The 18,506-nt window shown below is 35.4% G+C and overlaps 1 protein-coding gene across 4 annotated transcripts in view; it reads left to right on the top strand.

Annotated features, from left to right (window-relative positions):
* Window positions 1–18,506, top strand: part of LOC111507106 (cytochrome P450 9e2) — a 51,505-nt gene that overhangs the window by 19,644 nt on the left and 13,355 nt on the right. For 2 of the 4 annotated variants that reach the window (XM_074184117.1, XM_074184112.1), the window contains exons 2-3: window positions 6,578–6,796; window positions 11,895–12,058. In XM_074184117.1, coding sequence (XP_074040218.1) covers window positions 6,578–6,796; window positions 11,895–12,058 — 383 coding nt within the window. Of the gene's footprint in view, window positions 1–1,495; window positions 1,695–2,200; window positions 2,307–6,577; window positions 6,797–11,894; window positions 12,059–18,506 lie in introns of those variants that run through there. The other 2 variants (XM_023162355.2, XM_074184132.1) reach the window with 2 other exon arrangements.

The raw sequence follows: 18,506 nt of genomic DNA, 5'->3' as shown, positions 1-18,506 counted from the left end.
ATTTCTGATGCTAAAAGAGTGACCTCATACGACTAATTGAAAAAAAATTGATACCAAAAGTCTATAAAACATTCTATGAGAGTCTTTAAAATTGAAACTCCATCTGTGCCTCAAGTGTTATCCAGAAACAGTATTATACAGTTGATTTTACTTTCTATTATTATCTTTTGTATTTCATTATTGTATCTTATTGTAGTATCCATGTAGGTACGAGACCTGTAGATTTTCTAGTAGACGTGACAATATAATTGTAGTGCGTCTATTTGTGTTTTAACACATTAACAAATTCTTTCTGCTCTTTCCAAACTCATTATGTACTGTAATCAAAGTAATTATCTAAGCGATTTATAACTACCTGTTTTGGCATTATAGATGCAAGGAGGACATAACTCCAGTTACTTCAATGTCAGACTTCCAAACTGTATTATTTCAGTGGAAATAATGACATATTTCGACATACTTCGAGCCCCATCAATAATATTTTGAACAAGAATGTCATTATTCAGAGGGAACTTCTTAAAATTGTGATTTTCCAGACATACTATCCTTCAAACAGAGAAAACACTTCAGGTCCCATCTAAAAATATCCAGTGAAAAGTAAAGACTTCAATCGTAGGCCTGATTTTTATTTTGAATACATTTTATTCTACATTTGAACTTTAAATTCACTCTACTGAAAAATCACGTGTTTTGAGATATGACGTTGTTGAAAGGAGTGAGCGACATGTTACACAACATTTATGTGGGACCCAGAATTTATCTTGATGCTGCACAGTAAATCCAAAATATTCTAATAGGGTGAAATTTCGACGCTGGGATGTAAAAGTTGATTCTCCACACACATAAAAAAACTGTCAGGGTGAGTAAAACACTTTCGTGACATATTTGGTATATAGCTTTCGAAAATAAAATGTATGTTAGCTGATGCAATAGTTATACATGACTTTATTTAAACAAATACATATATATATATATATAAGGTCAGAAATATAAAGCTGTCACAAAAAAACTGGGCGTGATTGAAACAAAATTATATATATATATATATATATATATATATATATATATATATATATATATATATATATATATATATATATATATATATCTGAACATTCCATTACATTCTGATTCAGATGTTTATGGAGTAAGAAAGTTTCGCCCTGGATATCGTCAAAATCATTTCCTTCACGTAAAAAAGGACCTTTTTTTTCGATAAGCTGATTTGACACTATGATCAAAACATATATCTCTGCTAACCGTACGAAGCCGAGATGGGTGGCTAATATAATTATAAACATGGATTTGATAATGGATTAGCAAAACCGTTACAAATTTTTAAAATAAAATTATCCACATTTTAGAATAATAAAAACATTCACACACTACAGTTAGTCTAATGTTACGCCGCTGAACTATCGAATTGCCTCTGTTTCCTAATTGAACGATGACATGCAGCAATAACAAATTTTACACCACACTTGTTTTTATTTCCAGAGAGGTATTTACATCTGCTCACTTGAAGCCTGTTGAATCATACTAAGATCGTCATCGATGAGTTGAACAAGGAAAAATCGTTTCTAATTTCATATGTTCATTATTGTAGTTAGTGGCTTATTTGTGTATCGGAGTTCATTCGAAGTGCATTCTGGAGACATAAAGAAAAATCCATTATTTCCTGTGAATGAATAAAGGTATATTTCATATTCGAATCAGAACACATTGTGAATATTTCATGTCTACTTCAAATAGTAATGTCTCAGTGACTACGTATTCAATTCTTTCGAAATGAGCCATTCGAATCAGTACACTTTTTCCATAGCGTAACATATATCCATTATTTTCGTCAGCATGAAAATTGCGTGCTCAGGATTTGATGAAGTTGACGGAGGCCGATTTTTCCTAGTCCTGATTGGTGAAGGTTTCACCAATGAGGAAGTTTTTGAAGTGCTTAAAAAGATGGTAGTCGGTTGGCAAAAGTTCTGGGGAGTATGGTGGCTGAGGCAGAACTTCAAAACGCTCAATTCTTTTACTTTTTGGACAGTGAATCGAGCGGATTGGCATTGTCATGGAGCAGGATTGGACCTCTTCTGCTGACCAATGCCGGCTGCTGTTGATGCAATTTTTGTACATGAAGCCTGTTGAATCAAACTAAGATCGTCATCGATGAGTTGAACAAGGAAAAATCGTTTCTAATTTCATATGTTCATTATTGCACTTAATGGCTTATTTGTGTATTCAAGTTCATTCAAAGTGCATTCTGGAGACAGAAAGAAAAATTCATTATTTCCTGTGAATGAATAAAGGTATATTTCATATTCGAATCAGAACACATTGTGAATATTTCATGTCTACTTCAATTTGTAATGTCTCAGTGACTACGTATTCAATTCTTTCGAAATGAGCCATTCGAATCAGTGCACTTTTTCCATAGCGTAACATATATCCATTATTTTCGTCAGCATGAAAATTGCGTGCTCGGAATTTGATGAAGTTGACGGAGGCCGATTTTGCCTAGTCCTGATTGGTGAAGGTTTCACCAATGAGGAAGTTTTTGAAGTGCTTAAAAAGATGGTAGTCGGTTGGCGAAAGTTCTGGGAAGTATGGTGGCTGAGGCAGAACTTCAAAACGCTCAATTCGTTTACTTTTCGGACAGTGAATCGAGCGGATTGGCATTGTCATGGAGCAGGATTGGACCTCTTCTGCTGACCAATGCCGGCTGCTACTGATACAATTTTTGGTACATATAGTCGATTTTCGATCAAAAAATCTCTGCTGTAACGATTTGGTCCGGTTGCAAAAAGTTGTAGTTGATATAGTAACCACGGTCTTTTTTTGGTGGTTTTTACCTTTTGAGAAGTGCCTGAATAGCTCATCGGTGTCCAAACACTGTCCTGAATGTCTCATGATGTCCTAGTTGATCCACTTTTTATCACACGTGACGTTCCGATTCAAAAAAGACTGTGTGAGTTGCGCTGAAGCGAAAAAGAACAGACCTTCATTAGTGACAATACCTGTCGATCCCTCAAATCGTGCGACACCAACTTTCTGGGCTTTTTGACCATTCCAATACGTTTCGGACCATCAAAAATAGAGGCAAAGAACTTAAATTTGGAAAAACTAAACAGCAAAAATGTATATAGTACCGGGGTTGGTTGTGCAATTTTTTCTCAATTATTCCCTACATTTTTTGTTAATGAAGTTACATTGTTCATTTATTTTAACATTCATTCTGTAATGTTCTGGCAACTTAAAAATACTGAAACAATAAACTAAAGCGAAATACCAATAACTCTATATGAAAAATACATAAGTAGGCTCATTTATCACAACCAACCCCATCTTGGGGTTGCTTGTGACACTATTGGGTTTGGTTATGACATGCTTAACCAGCGTACAAGTCATCATCAGAATCGCAATTTTGACATATAAAAAACGGATCTTTTTCGACACATTCCTCATGAGCCCAGTTTTTACATCTAGTACATTGAAGTACATTCAAGTACGGTTCTCCACAAGCTAGACAAAATGTGTTCGTTTCATCCTCAGAACTATATGAAGAAACTCTGGCAGCAACAGGTTTCGATGGCTTGCGCTGAGACTGGTTCGTTGATTTGCTCTTGCAAATATTTCTCTTAGCACCTGACTCTTTGGCGTTTTTCTTCAATTCCTTCTCCTGTTTTTTCTTGTATTCTTCTTCTAATTGATCTTTATCAGGAATGTCAGTCCAAATTGCAGCTCAGCCACGTTTGCTTTTGGTTCAGAACGTAAATCTTGTGGTGAATAATAGGTTCTGCATTCTCCTGATGGTTCGGGTAAACGTGTTTTATCTAATAGAATATCATCTTCAGGACTCAATACTGGACATGAATTCAAAATCATGGTCGAGTTTCTGGGAGAAGCTCCAGGGGTCACATCATGTTTGGATAAAGAAACGATTTCATTCGCAGTCTGTCGACCTGCAGCGACAGGTATTTCTTCTTTCTTTTGAATGGATCCAGTATTTTCTGGATTCCGCCCAACAGTCACAGCAGCTGGAAGGAATTCGTCGTCATCAGAAATATGTTTAAAAGGAAAAATTCTGCTAACCCTAAAACCGGATTGTATACTGGTGGAGTTGCAGCTGGGGGTAATGCTTCTCTAGCAATGCTAGGGATGTCGTAGATCGTCATCATCTTTCCTGGATGATTTCTCATCCAAGAATCTATCGCGCTGTTGATGAACTTCTTCAGCGGTCCATACACTGATTGGTCTAATGGTTGCATTTTATGCGAACAGTGGGGAGGTAAAGAAATGACTATTACACCATTTTCTTTGCAAAAACTGATGTCGTTGAAGGAGAGTTATATAGGATGAGTAAGACTGGTTTTTCTTTTGAGGATCGTGCGTGCTTGACGAAATGCTGGAAAAATATATAAAACTCATTTCCAAACATCCACCCCGATGAATTTGCTGCTACGATACAACCAGGTGGGCCATTGTTCACGAAATGGTCTCTATATTTTTTTCGAGGAAAAAGAAATATCGGTGGAACTGAATTTACGCTGGCGCTCATGGCGAAACAAAACGTGACCAAGGTTCCTCTCTCCGCAGATGTGACATAACCAACTTGTTTTACACCCTTTCAAGCTATTGATTGGTCCGGCTTTTGAACGGTAGTTATGCCCATCTCATCAACACTGCAAATATCCTGTGTTTCAAATTTGTAACGATCCAAAACTTCTTCTAGAAGCGAAAAAAAGGCACTGCCGTTATTTTTATCAAAACTTGTTGCTCTGCTGAGGCGTGTTACCTCAGGAGTTCTGAGAGATAAAGTCGTATGCCGTTTCAAAAATCCGGTGAGCCAGTCGGAAGAAGCCATTTGGTTTTTGATCAAATTCTCATGAACGTATGTATTGTTTTTAACTGAGAACTCATATGCTAAACGCCTCACTTCTTTCGTCGATAGCTCAAAATATAACTTGGATTATTGAATAAGATAATCAGCTAAATCGTTCTCCATACTGTCTGGCAGAACCTGTCGATTTCGTTTGTATCCCACTTCAAGAGGTGCTTGGTTGTTACCTGAAAAAAAAAACAAACGTAATTATCAGGACAGGAAATTAAAAAAACTCACCGTCAAGGTTTCTGTTCCGTTTGCAGAATCTTTGTAAAGTCATACGATTAATTTGGAACTTGTCAGCAACTGAACGATGAGGCTTGCTCAAAAACGTCCAAAGGCGTCTTTCCCCTATCTGATTTTCATTATATTTTTGGAAATCATATCAGCATTACTTTTCAAATACTGAAACAAATACGGAACACATGCGGGGCTGGCTCTGACAGTCACAACTTACCCCAAGTTAAATGTTACAACCAACCCCAAGACGACATCTTTGTTTTTTTGCCTTCTTCTTGCCAAAAGGTCATTGGGATTGAAAAAATATGAAAGAAACAAGAATCCACATATCCTAATGATTGCTTTTCTACAAAAACGTGAAGAAATAGGCTTGAAATGCCACTGGTAAAAATATTTTACTGGAGGCGACAATTTTTACTTTGCATTGCTAAAAACACAATATTGCGTACAGCAGACGACCACTTGCTCGCACGGTAACAGGAATTATACTGAAGTCTACGAAAGTATTTGCGTCTGTAACAACTAACCCCTGTCACAACCAATCCCGGTGTCTGTCGATCACTATGTACCACGACACAGTAGAATGAATATTTGTAGAGATATAACTACCAATTAGTTAGTATCAAACACTCCTGAAAACCCAACAGTAAACTGAAACAGGTGTTTAGGTTTTGTTGACTATTTCGTGCTACTCAAATAAGGGTTGTTCATTGATCACGTGAGGCTCGGAAGTTCGGATCACAATAAGCGAGAGAATGTAGCGAGATAATCACGACTGATAATCCATACATATTTTTTGCAAAAAGTACATCTGTCTATACCACTACAATTTTGTTTGACAATATGTTACTCCTTAAATTTTTTATACCCGATAGAAACAACCTACAACGTCAAATGTCTGTAAGGACAACATTGAATTAAAATATATCTGTTTCCTGTTTCATCTGTTTCACTTTGTTTCAAATTTTGGGTAGAGGGGTAGTATAAAAGCTCGCCACCTGTCACCAAGTTCGGGTGAAAAGTTGCTAAAAACACACGTCATTGATGGATCATCTCATACGATAATATCCACTTTCCTCAAGTATCGGCTAATTCATTCACAGATGGTGTTATATTTTACTTTCATGTTGGCCAAATAGATATTTATTATTTGAAGCAATAACCATCGCCTCATTAAAGTTTCATGACTACTGAATATTTTTAATATAAGTTTACTGTGGTTTCTTTCACCATTCAATTTGAAATGTCTAAGTATGAGTTATTTGAAGAATCATCGAAACACTACTGTATTTGAATACTAACAACTATAATAATATTTCATCGCTTGAAACTGCATAATATTCATTATACATTCACATACTAATGAGTATTTGGAAAAACATGCAAGTGACTCATCTCTATATATTCAAGAAAATCAAAAATCTAGTATTGTATTATGAGTGTCATTTTTTTTTTCAGCTTTCAGAAAATAAGGATGTTTGGTATTATAATTGGACTCACTGTGGTTCTCCTTTTCATTTACTACTTCACCATAAAACCACTGTATTTTTGGGAGAATCAAGGAGTTAAGCAAAAGCCGATAGTGAAAGAGTTCATGTTCAATCTTTTTGGAATGCTTCAACGCGAGAATGCTGCAATTGTTGTTCAGAAAATCTATAATGAATTTTCCAATTTCAGGTAAATATTCTACAAATAACTGGTATATTTTATTTTTATATTTTTGCACCAATCCAAGAGACACATCGAATGAAATCCAAAATAAATATGTTAATATGAATCATCAGAACCAAAAGCCAGTCATTCATAAAAACTGTCCAACGTTCTGATTTTTTTTATGGTTTCCATGAAAATGTAATAACAAAATTAATTTGGGTATTTTGAATCCTCAGGTTACTAGTTGAAGTGAAATCAAAATATCATCATTCAATAATGTCAAATCAGAGGTTGCATGCGCTTTCTAGATGGTACCGGTTTTTTATAACCAACGTAACAGAGAAAATAACTTTTTGGGGCCTTGTGATGACTTCTCGCAAATTCCTTTTTATTGATGTCAAAGGTGAAGAATCGTCAATCCTGAGATAAATGTTGACTTTAATGACAAAAAAGGTATCTCTTCGTCGTAAAGAAATCAGGTATTACACGATTTAATTCAGTTTGCCTTGTTTGTTTGTTCGTTCATTTATATGTTTATGTAAAATACAGTAATTGGAGTTTGACCCCCTTCCTGTTGACAGATTGGTCCAAAATTTGGTACGAACATTTTGTTTTCATGACAATATAATTTGATGAATTCTGTACCATTGGAAATCCAATATGGCCGCAGCTACAAAATGGCTGATCACATATTGTTTCACAACTACCTCAATATGGATATCAAATGACAGGGTTCAACTAGCAGAAAAGTAGTGTACACTTTGAAAAATATGCAAATTCCAAATGGCTGCAGCTACAAAATGGCGGATTACATATATTATCTTGTGATTCTGAGGCACTGAATGCACTAAACAGAATGAGAAAATTTGAAAATTAAATAAGTAAGAAAAAAATATGTCAAACAGTTTTATTAAAAAAAAGAAATATAATAAATATATTCACATATTTACTCAAGTAATGCTACGCCCCACGGTTTTATTATTTTTTCATCTGATCAATATCGTAGATTGCTGAGGAAAGTGGTGTGGTGACTGCTACCTTCCGAATAATTTTTTAGTTTTCAGTACATTATCTACATCTTTTTGTTTCAATAAAACCGTTAAAAACAATTGAAGGTACTTTCCCAACATCAGAACAAAAATTACGGTCTCTCGGCGCGCGTTTCGCTCACCATGTTAGCGTCCTTCAGTCATAATGATCCCCTGAGGTCGCTAACTTTGGTTTCAATAGATTCACTCTAAGCCAGAGGTTCCAATACGACCTATCAGAAACCTTTCAACATATTTTTCTTCACTTATTTTACTACAGTTCAAAACAGATATGAATAAAATTAGCCATTTCGCATATGACTGAGTGCAGTCAACTCTGGTCAAATGATATTCAAGTAATGCACAAATTTGGCAACTTTTCAATGCCTTTTTCTGAAGTTCGAAGTCAGTGTGATTCAGTCAGTGTGATTCAGTCAGTGTGAACCTACTGATATATATCTCTATCTATTTGCTTTTTCATTAGTTATTCGAGCAACTTCGTTGCTTTTCAGAAGGTAGCTTATGTGAAAGGGTATTGATTCTTGTTTTTTGCTCTCGAGCAAATAGCATGTTGTAGTAGGCATATCTTCAGTTACTATTTTGATTATTTTCATAGCCATGATCTGGTTAGACATTTTTTCAGCTACCTTTTTCATAATCTTCACAGGTATACTATTTTTAGAATCTTGCATGCTTTCCTGTGGGAACATTAAAGTCTTTCACAATACTACCCTTCCACTGCTTCGACAAGAGCAAAAAGTTTCTATCACTCACGTGCTCTTGCATCCCTTCCATGGTAAGCTTATAGCTTCTTCGCGATATTTCTCCTTCTACTCTCTTCATAGGTTCCTCTTGTTCTTTCAATTCAGCTATTATCGTCTGTCTGCGTTTTCAGGCCACTTTGTATTCCTTATTATTTCGCAATGATCAATATTTGATTAGTGGCACTCTGCTTGCCTACTTTGATACGCTTCCCGCATTTCTCAAAAGCTTTACCCTACTTGTAATGCTATTTCCGTTTCACCATTTCACTTCTTTCGAAAATAGTAAGTGGGATGACAGATGGATCAAAAACACCTTTTGGTTCTGGTGTAGGTGTTTTCAGTCGCAGACCCAGGACAGCTATATCAACCTGCCTAGGAACCTATGCGACTGTATTCCAAGCGGAAATTTACGCTATTGAATTGTGTGTGGAGAGATTGGAAGGATTCAAGCTCATACACAAGTTGATAAAAATATTTTCGGACAAATAGGTGACGTTGGAAACTCTTGGCTACTACCGAGCAACGTCTGAATTGGTAGCAAAATGACAAAAACAACTCTTCTCAATAGCGACACTTAGCAGATTGTCTCTGGTTTGGATTTCTGCCCAAACTGTCCTGGAAGGCAATGGGACTGCTGACTCTCTCGCAAAAAAGGGTGCTGCAAGCCGCCTCATCAGACCAGAACCTGTCATTGGCATCGCTTTAGGCTTTGCCAAACAAAGATTTAACATCTGGATGACAAGAAGATTTATGGACTTCTGGCAGAATATGCCAGGATTGGCAGATTCTGCCAGGACGGCTCTGCCAGTTCGGCAGAGCCAATCTCCTACCATCTGACCTGAAAGACCACTCACCATACAAACTTATCGGCTTCGTCAAGAAGCTGGGTTTATTTGGTTTAGTGTAAATGGGTGTGAGCCACAAAAAACCCTTGCGGGTTGCGGTGGAGGGTCGAATAGATCCACTCACTTCGAACCTAACCTAAAATAACCTAAGTGGTATGGCAGGACTTTTTCCACGGCCACTAGCAACCATAGCAGTTTTCCACTATGTATGAATTCATGAAGTGATAGGGTATGGTTGGGAGAGTTTTTTTGATCGAATCAATATTCCTTTATATCCTCACCAGAATTTCACACAACAAATATGTTGTAGATTTCACATTTAACTGGAAAATGTGCAACTTTAGGAAGAACCCGATTAAGCATAATAATTAGGAAATTACGAAATCTTTGATATTGTTGAAAAAAATTGAATAACGCATTTCTGAGTGAAACATTTTTATTGAAAGTAATTTATTATGAAGCATTTCATATATTTTTTTGTATAGAATGGTATATTGATCATAAAAACATATGATTTTTTTGTGAGGCAAAATATGAAAAAAAAAATAGAAGAGTGAATAGAAGATAAACATTTCACGCGTATAATTTTGGAAATTGTTAATTTTGTGTGCTAAGAGATCAATAAATTCATTGACCGCGTTTTTTGCGGTGATTTTTCCAGTAATTTCAGTTGGGAAATATTCATATCAGGAACCGTAGCAGGCCATTGAATAGGGCTATGACTTTCATTCACCAATTTCACCAGGAGCTAATACGTCTTTTCACAGTCAAGGCCAAGTACCTTATTCCTCTATGAATACAAATTGTTTTATTCTCATGAGGTCAACTTCATCAAAAAAATAATCCAGAATGAAACTTCAAATACATACAATTTTTTGAGAATTCGTCACATAAACAGACCAATAATTTTTGTTTCAATTATTCTGCACTCAACATCAATAGTGGAAGCAATAGTGGAGCAATGTATGAATGTCAGCACAGATGCGTTAACTCCCTCTTAATTTTTCCCTTTTGGCTGTCTGTTAAAAAAACAAGTGAAAGCAGTTATTTACGTTTATGCATTCCATTCGATATATATTTCCTGATGATAGTTATTAATGTACCAATAACGAGAAACCGTGCAAATTATATTTTTTCGGAAATTTTCTTTCGTTTCATAAACTAGATCAGACCCTTGATAGTATCTTTTTTTGGAGAATTTAGACTAGGCTCTCCAAAATAGTTAACGGCAATTTTGTAACCTCGCTAATTTTGATTTTTCACTCATATTCCAGCAAAAACACTCATTATTCTTCACAAGACATATGGCAAAACATAATCAGGTTGAATTGGCATAATAGTTTATCCTCTCATGAAATAATTTCTGCTTACGTGGTCACACATTTTCGTGTCTACGAAAATGGTTCATTATAGACAATTAACAAACCTTAGGCAAAAAACTTCAACGATAAACGTCTACTCTGGCTTCGCAAGAGCTATCGTGATACCAATATAGGGTTATTCCGGGGGAGACCGCCGTACGGGAAATATGGCCAATAGAAAAAAGTTCAAGTAATAATCATTAGATGACACTAGTCATCGTTCAGTTCGGTTCGCATCGGCACGGGTAACAAGTGTCAGTGGATTTTTTGTCGAAAAAATAATGAAACGGTGAGTAATTTGACTTTGATTTTTCATTATACATGCGAGTTCAGTACAAGAGTTAACATATTGAGTGATCACAAAAAGATTTTGAAAGTTGTCTCCGTTTTCGTGCTTTCCCAGTGAAGTAATAAACTTCTCCGGTGTTACAAGCTCAAAATTATCCACTAATTTGAAAAATGGCTTTAATTACCTAATGTGACCATCTCTCTTAATTGTCCAGGTGTATTTACGGGATGGGTAGCCATAAAATGTTATGTCCTAATTTTGATTTATTTTTAATCTTCAATATTTTCTACAGATGTCGAACCAACACGTACGGAAGGTGGCTGCTGGTCGAGGTGAATGGAGCGAAGAAGATTTAAAAAATGCTATGGAAGAAGTACAAAATCGAGGGATGACGATTTATTGGGCCTTTTTTATCTACAATATACCAAGAAAAACACTTGTTCCAATTCAGGGATAGTTTCCATTCAAACAACCAGCAAGAGCCTAAACAAATCAATTTCGAATATTGTTTTGCTAGATGCAGATGGGCTTCGATGCCCCTGATTAACGTTAAACAAAAATTATATTATTTGGTGTGGAAAAACCACACTGAACAAGTTGTCGAATGATTTCTTATTATACATTCATTAGAAGTACCCATTTTTGTCATATTGATGAAGTCACTGCTTTCATTATTTGGTGATCACAATCTGAATGACATATTGAGTTAAATAACTTGTTAAATTTGTTGCGTTGATTACGAAGATCTGATTGGTCTAGCTAGTAATCATCAATGTTCTGGATGAAATTAATGCTTTATCGATGATATTCATCTATTTTTATTTTTTTATTCCAGATACTGTGGTATAAATCAATTGTACACGCCAATATTATTCGTGAGAGATGCGGAGCTCATTAAACAAATGATGGTGAAGGATTTCGAATACTTTACTGATCACAGAGAATTTGTTTCGAATAATAACGATCCATTATGGAGCAAAAACTTGTTTGCTCTCAAAGGTTAGTATTTAAAATTTCACACTGATTTTATAAGACTAATAGACAACCGAACAGTTCTGTAATTCAAAAACTATTGTAATATACTGATTTATAGGAAATATGTTATAGAGTATTTCCTACATTCTTCGTCTGTTAGCAGAGACAAAGGAATTTTTTCTCCATCTCTTTCTCTCTGCCTATCGTTATTTCGTATACTATGAGATAATCATTCTGCAGTTGCATGCAGGCATCATTGTATATTCATTCTTCATTTCGACTGGGATTTCATCTTAAGTTTTTCCACTAGGTCTTTATCATTGAGATATATGGGTGTTTTGATATATCCTATCGTTTGGAGTATCGATATTAGTCAATGTCCAACTCACTTTTTGTCTGTAGGAATATTCCAAAAAAATAATTCCTTGTTGAAACCTGGATCCTCAGCCAACGTGTCCACGAGTCTTCACTTTGATGTTTCATTTTGAATTTTTTTATCAGATCTTCAGCATTCTTCAAAGACATTACGTCTGGCAAGAGCAGCACCTATGAAGGTAATGCAGTTATTTTCTTCAAGATGATTTCCAGTTTGTCCATATTGAGTAGATATGGCTACCGAACAAAGATGTTCTTTTTTTAATCAACATGAATCTACATAGTATGTCAAACTGTCTTTTCAGTACATGTTTTGAGGCGATAATAGTACGTTAGTCCTCAGTCCAGTATTAAACTTGCACATTTCAAGGTCATTCTCGGTGTTTCAAGTCTCTAAGTCTTTATCATCATTCAATCAGTGTTTTTAGTTATGAAACATAGTCCTACAGAATTTTTCATAACTCTGGACAAAGATCGGACTACTATGATATGCATCAAAACTTACCATGACGCAGGGTGAACATATTTTTTGTCATGTATAGCTTTCAATTGGTATAGTTTTCTAGTTTATCAGGCTTTCGATTGGCTTGTTCAGCTATTCGTATGAGATACTCAGTTGTCTCAGGTTGATCTTGCTAATACCTTTCTCTTGTTGTTTTTTTATGAACTATACAAGCAGCTACACTGTTTTCCAGAAGAGAACGTTGGGAAAAAATATTGATTCCTGTTTCAACTTCTATATACCGGGTGTCAACGAATCTATTAGACAAGTCATAACTTCTAGACTATTAGGTGTATCAAAACGAGATTTGGTACAGATAAATGGTATGTGGAGAGGAGAGTTTTCACATATTTTTCACTTTCCGGTCACTTCCGGTTTCAGCGGAAATGGCTCCGGTTCTGAATTTTTAAATGGAACATCCTGTATATTGTAACATTTTTGGATTTCTGAGACAATTCTGGATCAGAAACTGACATTTCCGGAAGTTTTTCAGCCTACTTGATTTTTTCAGAGTCACTTTTAGTGACTAGTGTGTTGAATATGAATAAGACAAGTTTACAAAATAACATTATCGTGTCTAACTATTATTTTTCCAATGGCGACCATTTTTTGACAAGCACTTTCCGAAAAAAGGATTTTTTGACAAATCTAACGATACTAATTTATTTGCGATTGGATTACAAATAAGAACATAAATTAAATATTACTGAGGAAAATACTCGATACAAATTCATTTACTTTTGTCAAGGGTGCCATGGATAGGAATGATGCATAATATTTTGCGGTTATTTCCATCAAGTCCACTTTGGAGAACAAAACGCTCACCTAGGTTATGACAGTGACATAAGCTTTATGAGCAGAAAGTAGAAGTTTCTCTTGATTTTCGTCAATTTTAGTTTAATTTTTCGTCGGAATAATGTATACTCAAAGTGAAAAAGTGGATATGTTGTTATTGTTTGGAGAATGCCACAGAAATTCAAGGAAAGCTGCTGAGTTGTATGCTCAGAGATATCCCAATCGGCAACACCCATCTCATCAGTATTTTCCTTATGTTGAGAGTCGTTTTAGGCAAGAGGGAAATCGAGACGCAGAACAGAGGTTTGTCATAAATGAGGAGACTGAGATTAACGTTCTTGCTATGGTAGAAGTTGACAAAACGGTTTCTTTAAGAGAAATTAGTAGAGAAATGCAGATAAGTCACGAATCAGCAAGAAAAATACTGAAAAAGCACGGATATCGAGCATTTAAATATCAGTTACATCAACATTTGTATGCTGACGACGGCAATAGAAGAGTAGTATTTTGTGATTGGTTGCTTCAAAATCATAGAGTTAACCCAAATTTTATCAACTTCATTCTATTTTCCGACGAATCACGGTTTACAAATAATGGCATGTTTAATAAGCAGAATTGTCGGTACTGGGCCCAACAAAATCAACATGCAATGAGAGAGGGCAATTTTCAAGAAAGGTTTGGCGTCAATGTCTGGGCTGGTATCATTGGAAACAGAATAATTGGTCCAATATTGTTTCAAGGTCAGTTAACAGGGGTTAGATACTTGGGTTTTCTTCAAAATGAAATCGAGGATCATCTTAATGATATGCCTTTAGAAGTTTTACGGCAAATTTATTTCCAGCAAGATGGAGCACCACCCCATAATAGCAGAGACGTACTTGATTTTTTAATAGAGCATTTTAATAATAGAGTTAATGCAACCAACGGTCCAGTACGGTGGCCTGCCCGCTCACCGGATCTGACTGTGTTAGATTTCTTCATTTGGGGATATGTAAAAGAAAGGGTCTACTATGCAACAGCCCCAGCCACTCTCGAAATCTTAGAAGAAAGGATTCAACATGCATTTAGAAGTATATCGCCTCAAATGTTACAAAACGTGTTGAGAGAAACAATTGAACGAGCTGAAATGTGTCTTGAACAAGGAGGGATGCACTTTGAAAATTTACTATAGTGGAATTTTCAAGAACTTAGGATATTGCAAAAAATCTAAGTGCATCGCTGAAATTATTAGTTAAATTTGTTAAATTTGTTGATCCAATCGCAAATAAATTAGTAACGTTAGATTCGTCAAAAAATCCTTTTTTCGGAAATTGCTTGTCAAAAAATGGTCGCCATTTGAAAAATAATAGTTAGACACGAAAATGTTATTTTGTAAACTTGTCTCATTCATATTCAACATACTAGTCACTAAAACTCCGCTATTGCAATTTTCTGATATCACCTGAGGTCCATAGATTAGTTTACGTCCGATCATGGCCACCTAGATGCAATTTTAAAAGTGACTCTGAAAAAATCAAGTAGGCTGAAAAACTTCCGGAAATGTCAGTTTCTGATCCAGAATTGTCTCAGAAATCCAAAAATGTTACAATATACAGGGTGTTCCATTTAAAAATTCAGAATCGGAGCCATTTCCGCTGAAACCGGAAGTGACCGGAAAGTGAAAAATATGTGAAAACATTCCTCTCCACATACCATTCATTTATACGAAATCTCATTTCAATTCTCCTAATAGTCTAGAAATTATGACTTGTCTAATAGATTCGTTGATACTCGGTACTATATCGGAAAATTCTCATCTCACAAAAGCACTACCAATCACATCGCGGATCGTAGTAGGCATACCCTTAATTACTGTTTTGATTATTTTCATAAACACGATCGAATCAGGCATTTTTTCACTTACTATCCATTTTGATCATTTTCAGAGGTATACAATCTTCAAAAGTTTCTATAGGCTTTCCTTCAGTACTCAAGAAATACCCACGGAAAAAGGAGTATTTCATAAGGAAACAGAGGTCAACTTCGAGTTCGAGTGGTTCTTGACAATATTGAATATTGACAGAATTTGTTGGCAATGCATACAGGGTGTCAATTTGAAAAATTCCCACCCTTAATATCTTCCTTCCAGTAAACAATATGAGGAATCGAAAAAACAGATAAATTTCATTGTCAAGGGGGGCACTTTAAAGAACTATCTGTAGTCCTCGTGGTTCAATCCCCTGGAGGAGTAGATGTCTTGTAGCATTCGGAGATGCTACTTTCTGTTTTCCCTGTGTATATATAATTTCGAAGAAATCAGTTCGTGAGGATGCTTGTAGGTATATTTAAATCAATTCAAAGTGCGACGAAAAGTTCAATTCTGGCGAGTAGGTAGCGCTAATAAATATTTCGATAAATCGCCAGCTGAACTGAAGGATTAGTCAACTGATAACCATCATATGAGTAATGCTGGTTGCCTGGCTGAAAATTATTGTTATCAGGAATTTTCCTATAATTAATTATCATATATTTTTTCTTTCATTCAGGAAAAGTACTGAAAAGTGATAATGATTAAAAATATATTCCACTCAATCGTGATCAAATAAATGTGAAATGATTGAATTGAATATATGAATAGATTAACGCAACCAGGTCAGCTGTGGTAGAATTCAAATCAAGTATTTAGCTACTGTTTCTTCATAATTGTTTCCTTTGGATATTTTGGATATTCACCTACTGTTATATATTTCATACAGTCTTCATAGATTTACTCTGCATTGTGTCCCATCATTTAAGATTTTTTTAAATTCTGAAGGAGTACTTCTATCTATCAGAGATGGCACCATTATACTCAGTCATGCTATCTGCGCAAGGCTAATCGTGCAAAAACGGCCGATGGTCAGAGTTGGAGGTGAATTCATGAAGGGAGTTCGTTTGCTGATAAAATTGCATATCTGCGAATATTGGAGAAAACTCAAAGTGCCACTCTGACAAGGTGTCTACTCACTTCCTTCAGATAAGTTTCGTGAAGAAGTATCATTTATGAAGATATAACACCTTCTGGTAGTTTTTTTGTCTACTATCGGATCTCTAAATTTTTTGTGAGTATTTCACAACTAAGTTTCTTTTATATATAATCATCTTTCCTGTCTCTTATTTTGAGATTATTTGAATGAAGTCGAATACCAATATATTTTCACTTCATTTATTGGCGAATTCAAGGAATTATCAAGAAGTTTTTTTGATATTTTAACCCTCCATCAGTGGGGTAAGTGGTATCTATTGTTTATTCTTTTCATGCTAATCAGTTGTTTTAGGGTTGTAGGTGTGCTTATCGAACCCTGTAATTACCGGTAAAGCTGGAAATAAAAATAAATCCCAATATTATTATTCCACCCCGGAGTTAACTGGATGAAATCATAATTTCGTTGGTTGGAACTATGAAATCTTCTATCTTCCGAGAATCCTAATAGATATAGACCACTATATGGAAAGAAAGCGAACAACAGCCCGATCCTAACTCTCCTACTAGCACAATCTAGTCCAGAAATAACAGGCCAGATCGATTTTATTACCATTTTTTTATTACTTATCATATTCGACAAGAAAATATCATCAAGTGTAAGCTAACACGCAGTACTGGATGATTGCAAGAAATACTTATGCATTCAAATGTATAATTTTACATAAAAAGGTAACACCTTATAATACAATAAAAACTGTTATGTATATTTCCCCAACAAGCGAAATTATAACAGCCTACTTGATCAAATTTCCTTTTGTTTTGCCCAGATTTATTTTCAGGATGCGCACACAATGCATTTATTTTGAATAACTTCATTATTCAGTTTTGTAGCCCTGGCTTGGTGAAACTAACGTTCTTATATAATGCATTTAGCCAGGTGGCGCCCTCAATAAGTTTATATAACGTTCTCTTTAAGAAATACCCTCAAATTCCTACGACCTTTATGTTCACCAAGGCGAACAGCTGCCGGAGCTGCACTTTTCCCTGCCGCTGATAGGAGGAAAACGTCACAGTCTCAGGGGGTCAAGTGGCACATTATTTTGATTGGCGTTGAATTCTTCTTACAAATGGTATTCTTACTTGTTATTTTTTCAAGAACATTTTTCGAAAAATAGCAGTCTAAACTAACCGAAGCAATTATCAGTTCGCCTGTACTGAGATGCATTGTTTGACCAGATCTGGTAAGAATATTAGGTAGTACCGTTCCAACCCTTTATTAGGGGTAACATTAGCCATTAGCTAATAAATTTACATCAAAATGTAAAGTTGTGTTTAGTAAATGCTGAATTTTTAAATCTCATCGCAGAAAGTGTGCAGATAGCCTTCTTCTTTTGCTAATTCTGCTGTGAAAAGTTTCTGTTTCCAGACAAAAAATGGGTTTGCAAATTTGAACGATATGGTACTTTTGTGCATGGAGTTGTACCTGTTGGGCTATTCAGTGATTACTTTATTATGTGTATGTAAGTGTAAAAATGGTTTACATTAAACAAGACAGAATTGATTTTTTTTTATTCATCAGTTATATATATTACAACACATAATGAAATTTGGAACAATCATGAAATACAAATCAATTCAGAGAACTAAGATTATCAAAAAAAGGAAAGAAAAATAAAATCACCTCAAAGGTGCTGCTTCTTTCCCTCCTGTTCATAAAAGAGGACATATGCCTCATCGCTCACAAGTGATTTTGACGAAATTGGGAACACGTGTGAATCGTTATATTCATGCCACGTGCCACTATATGGGTGTCTGCAATATGCTGTGTAATGTCCATTGTAAGTAGTCCCACTGTG

This window comes from Leptinotarsa decemlineata, unplaced genomic scaffold (assembly GCF_025532065.1).
Source record: "Leptinotarsa decemlineata unplaced genomic scaffold, Ldec_3_MD MMD2_P_RNA_scaffold_2, whole genome shotgun sequence".
Taxonomy (NCBI): Eukaryota; Metazoa; Arthropoda; class Insecta; order Coleoptera; family Chrysomelidae; genus Leptinotarsa; species Leptinotarsa decemlineata.
Note: the sequence above shows the minus strand (reverse complement) of the source record. Positions and strands in the feature narration are given on the sequence as shown.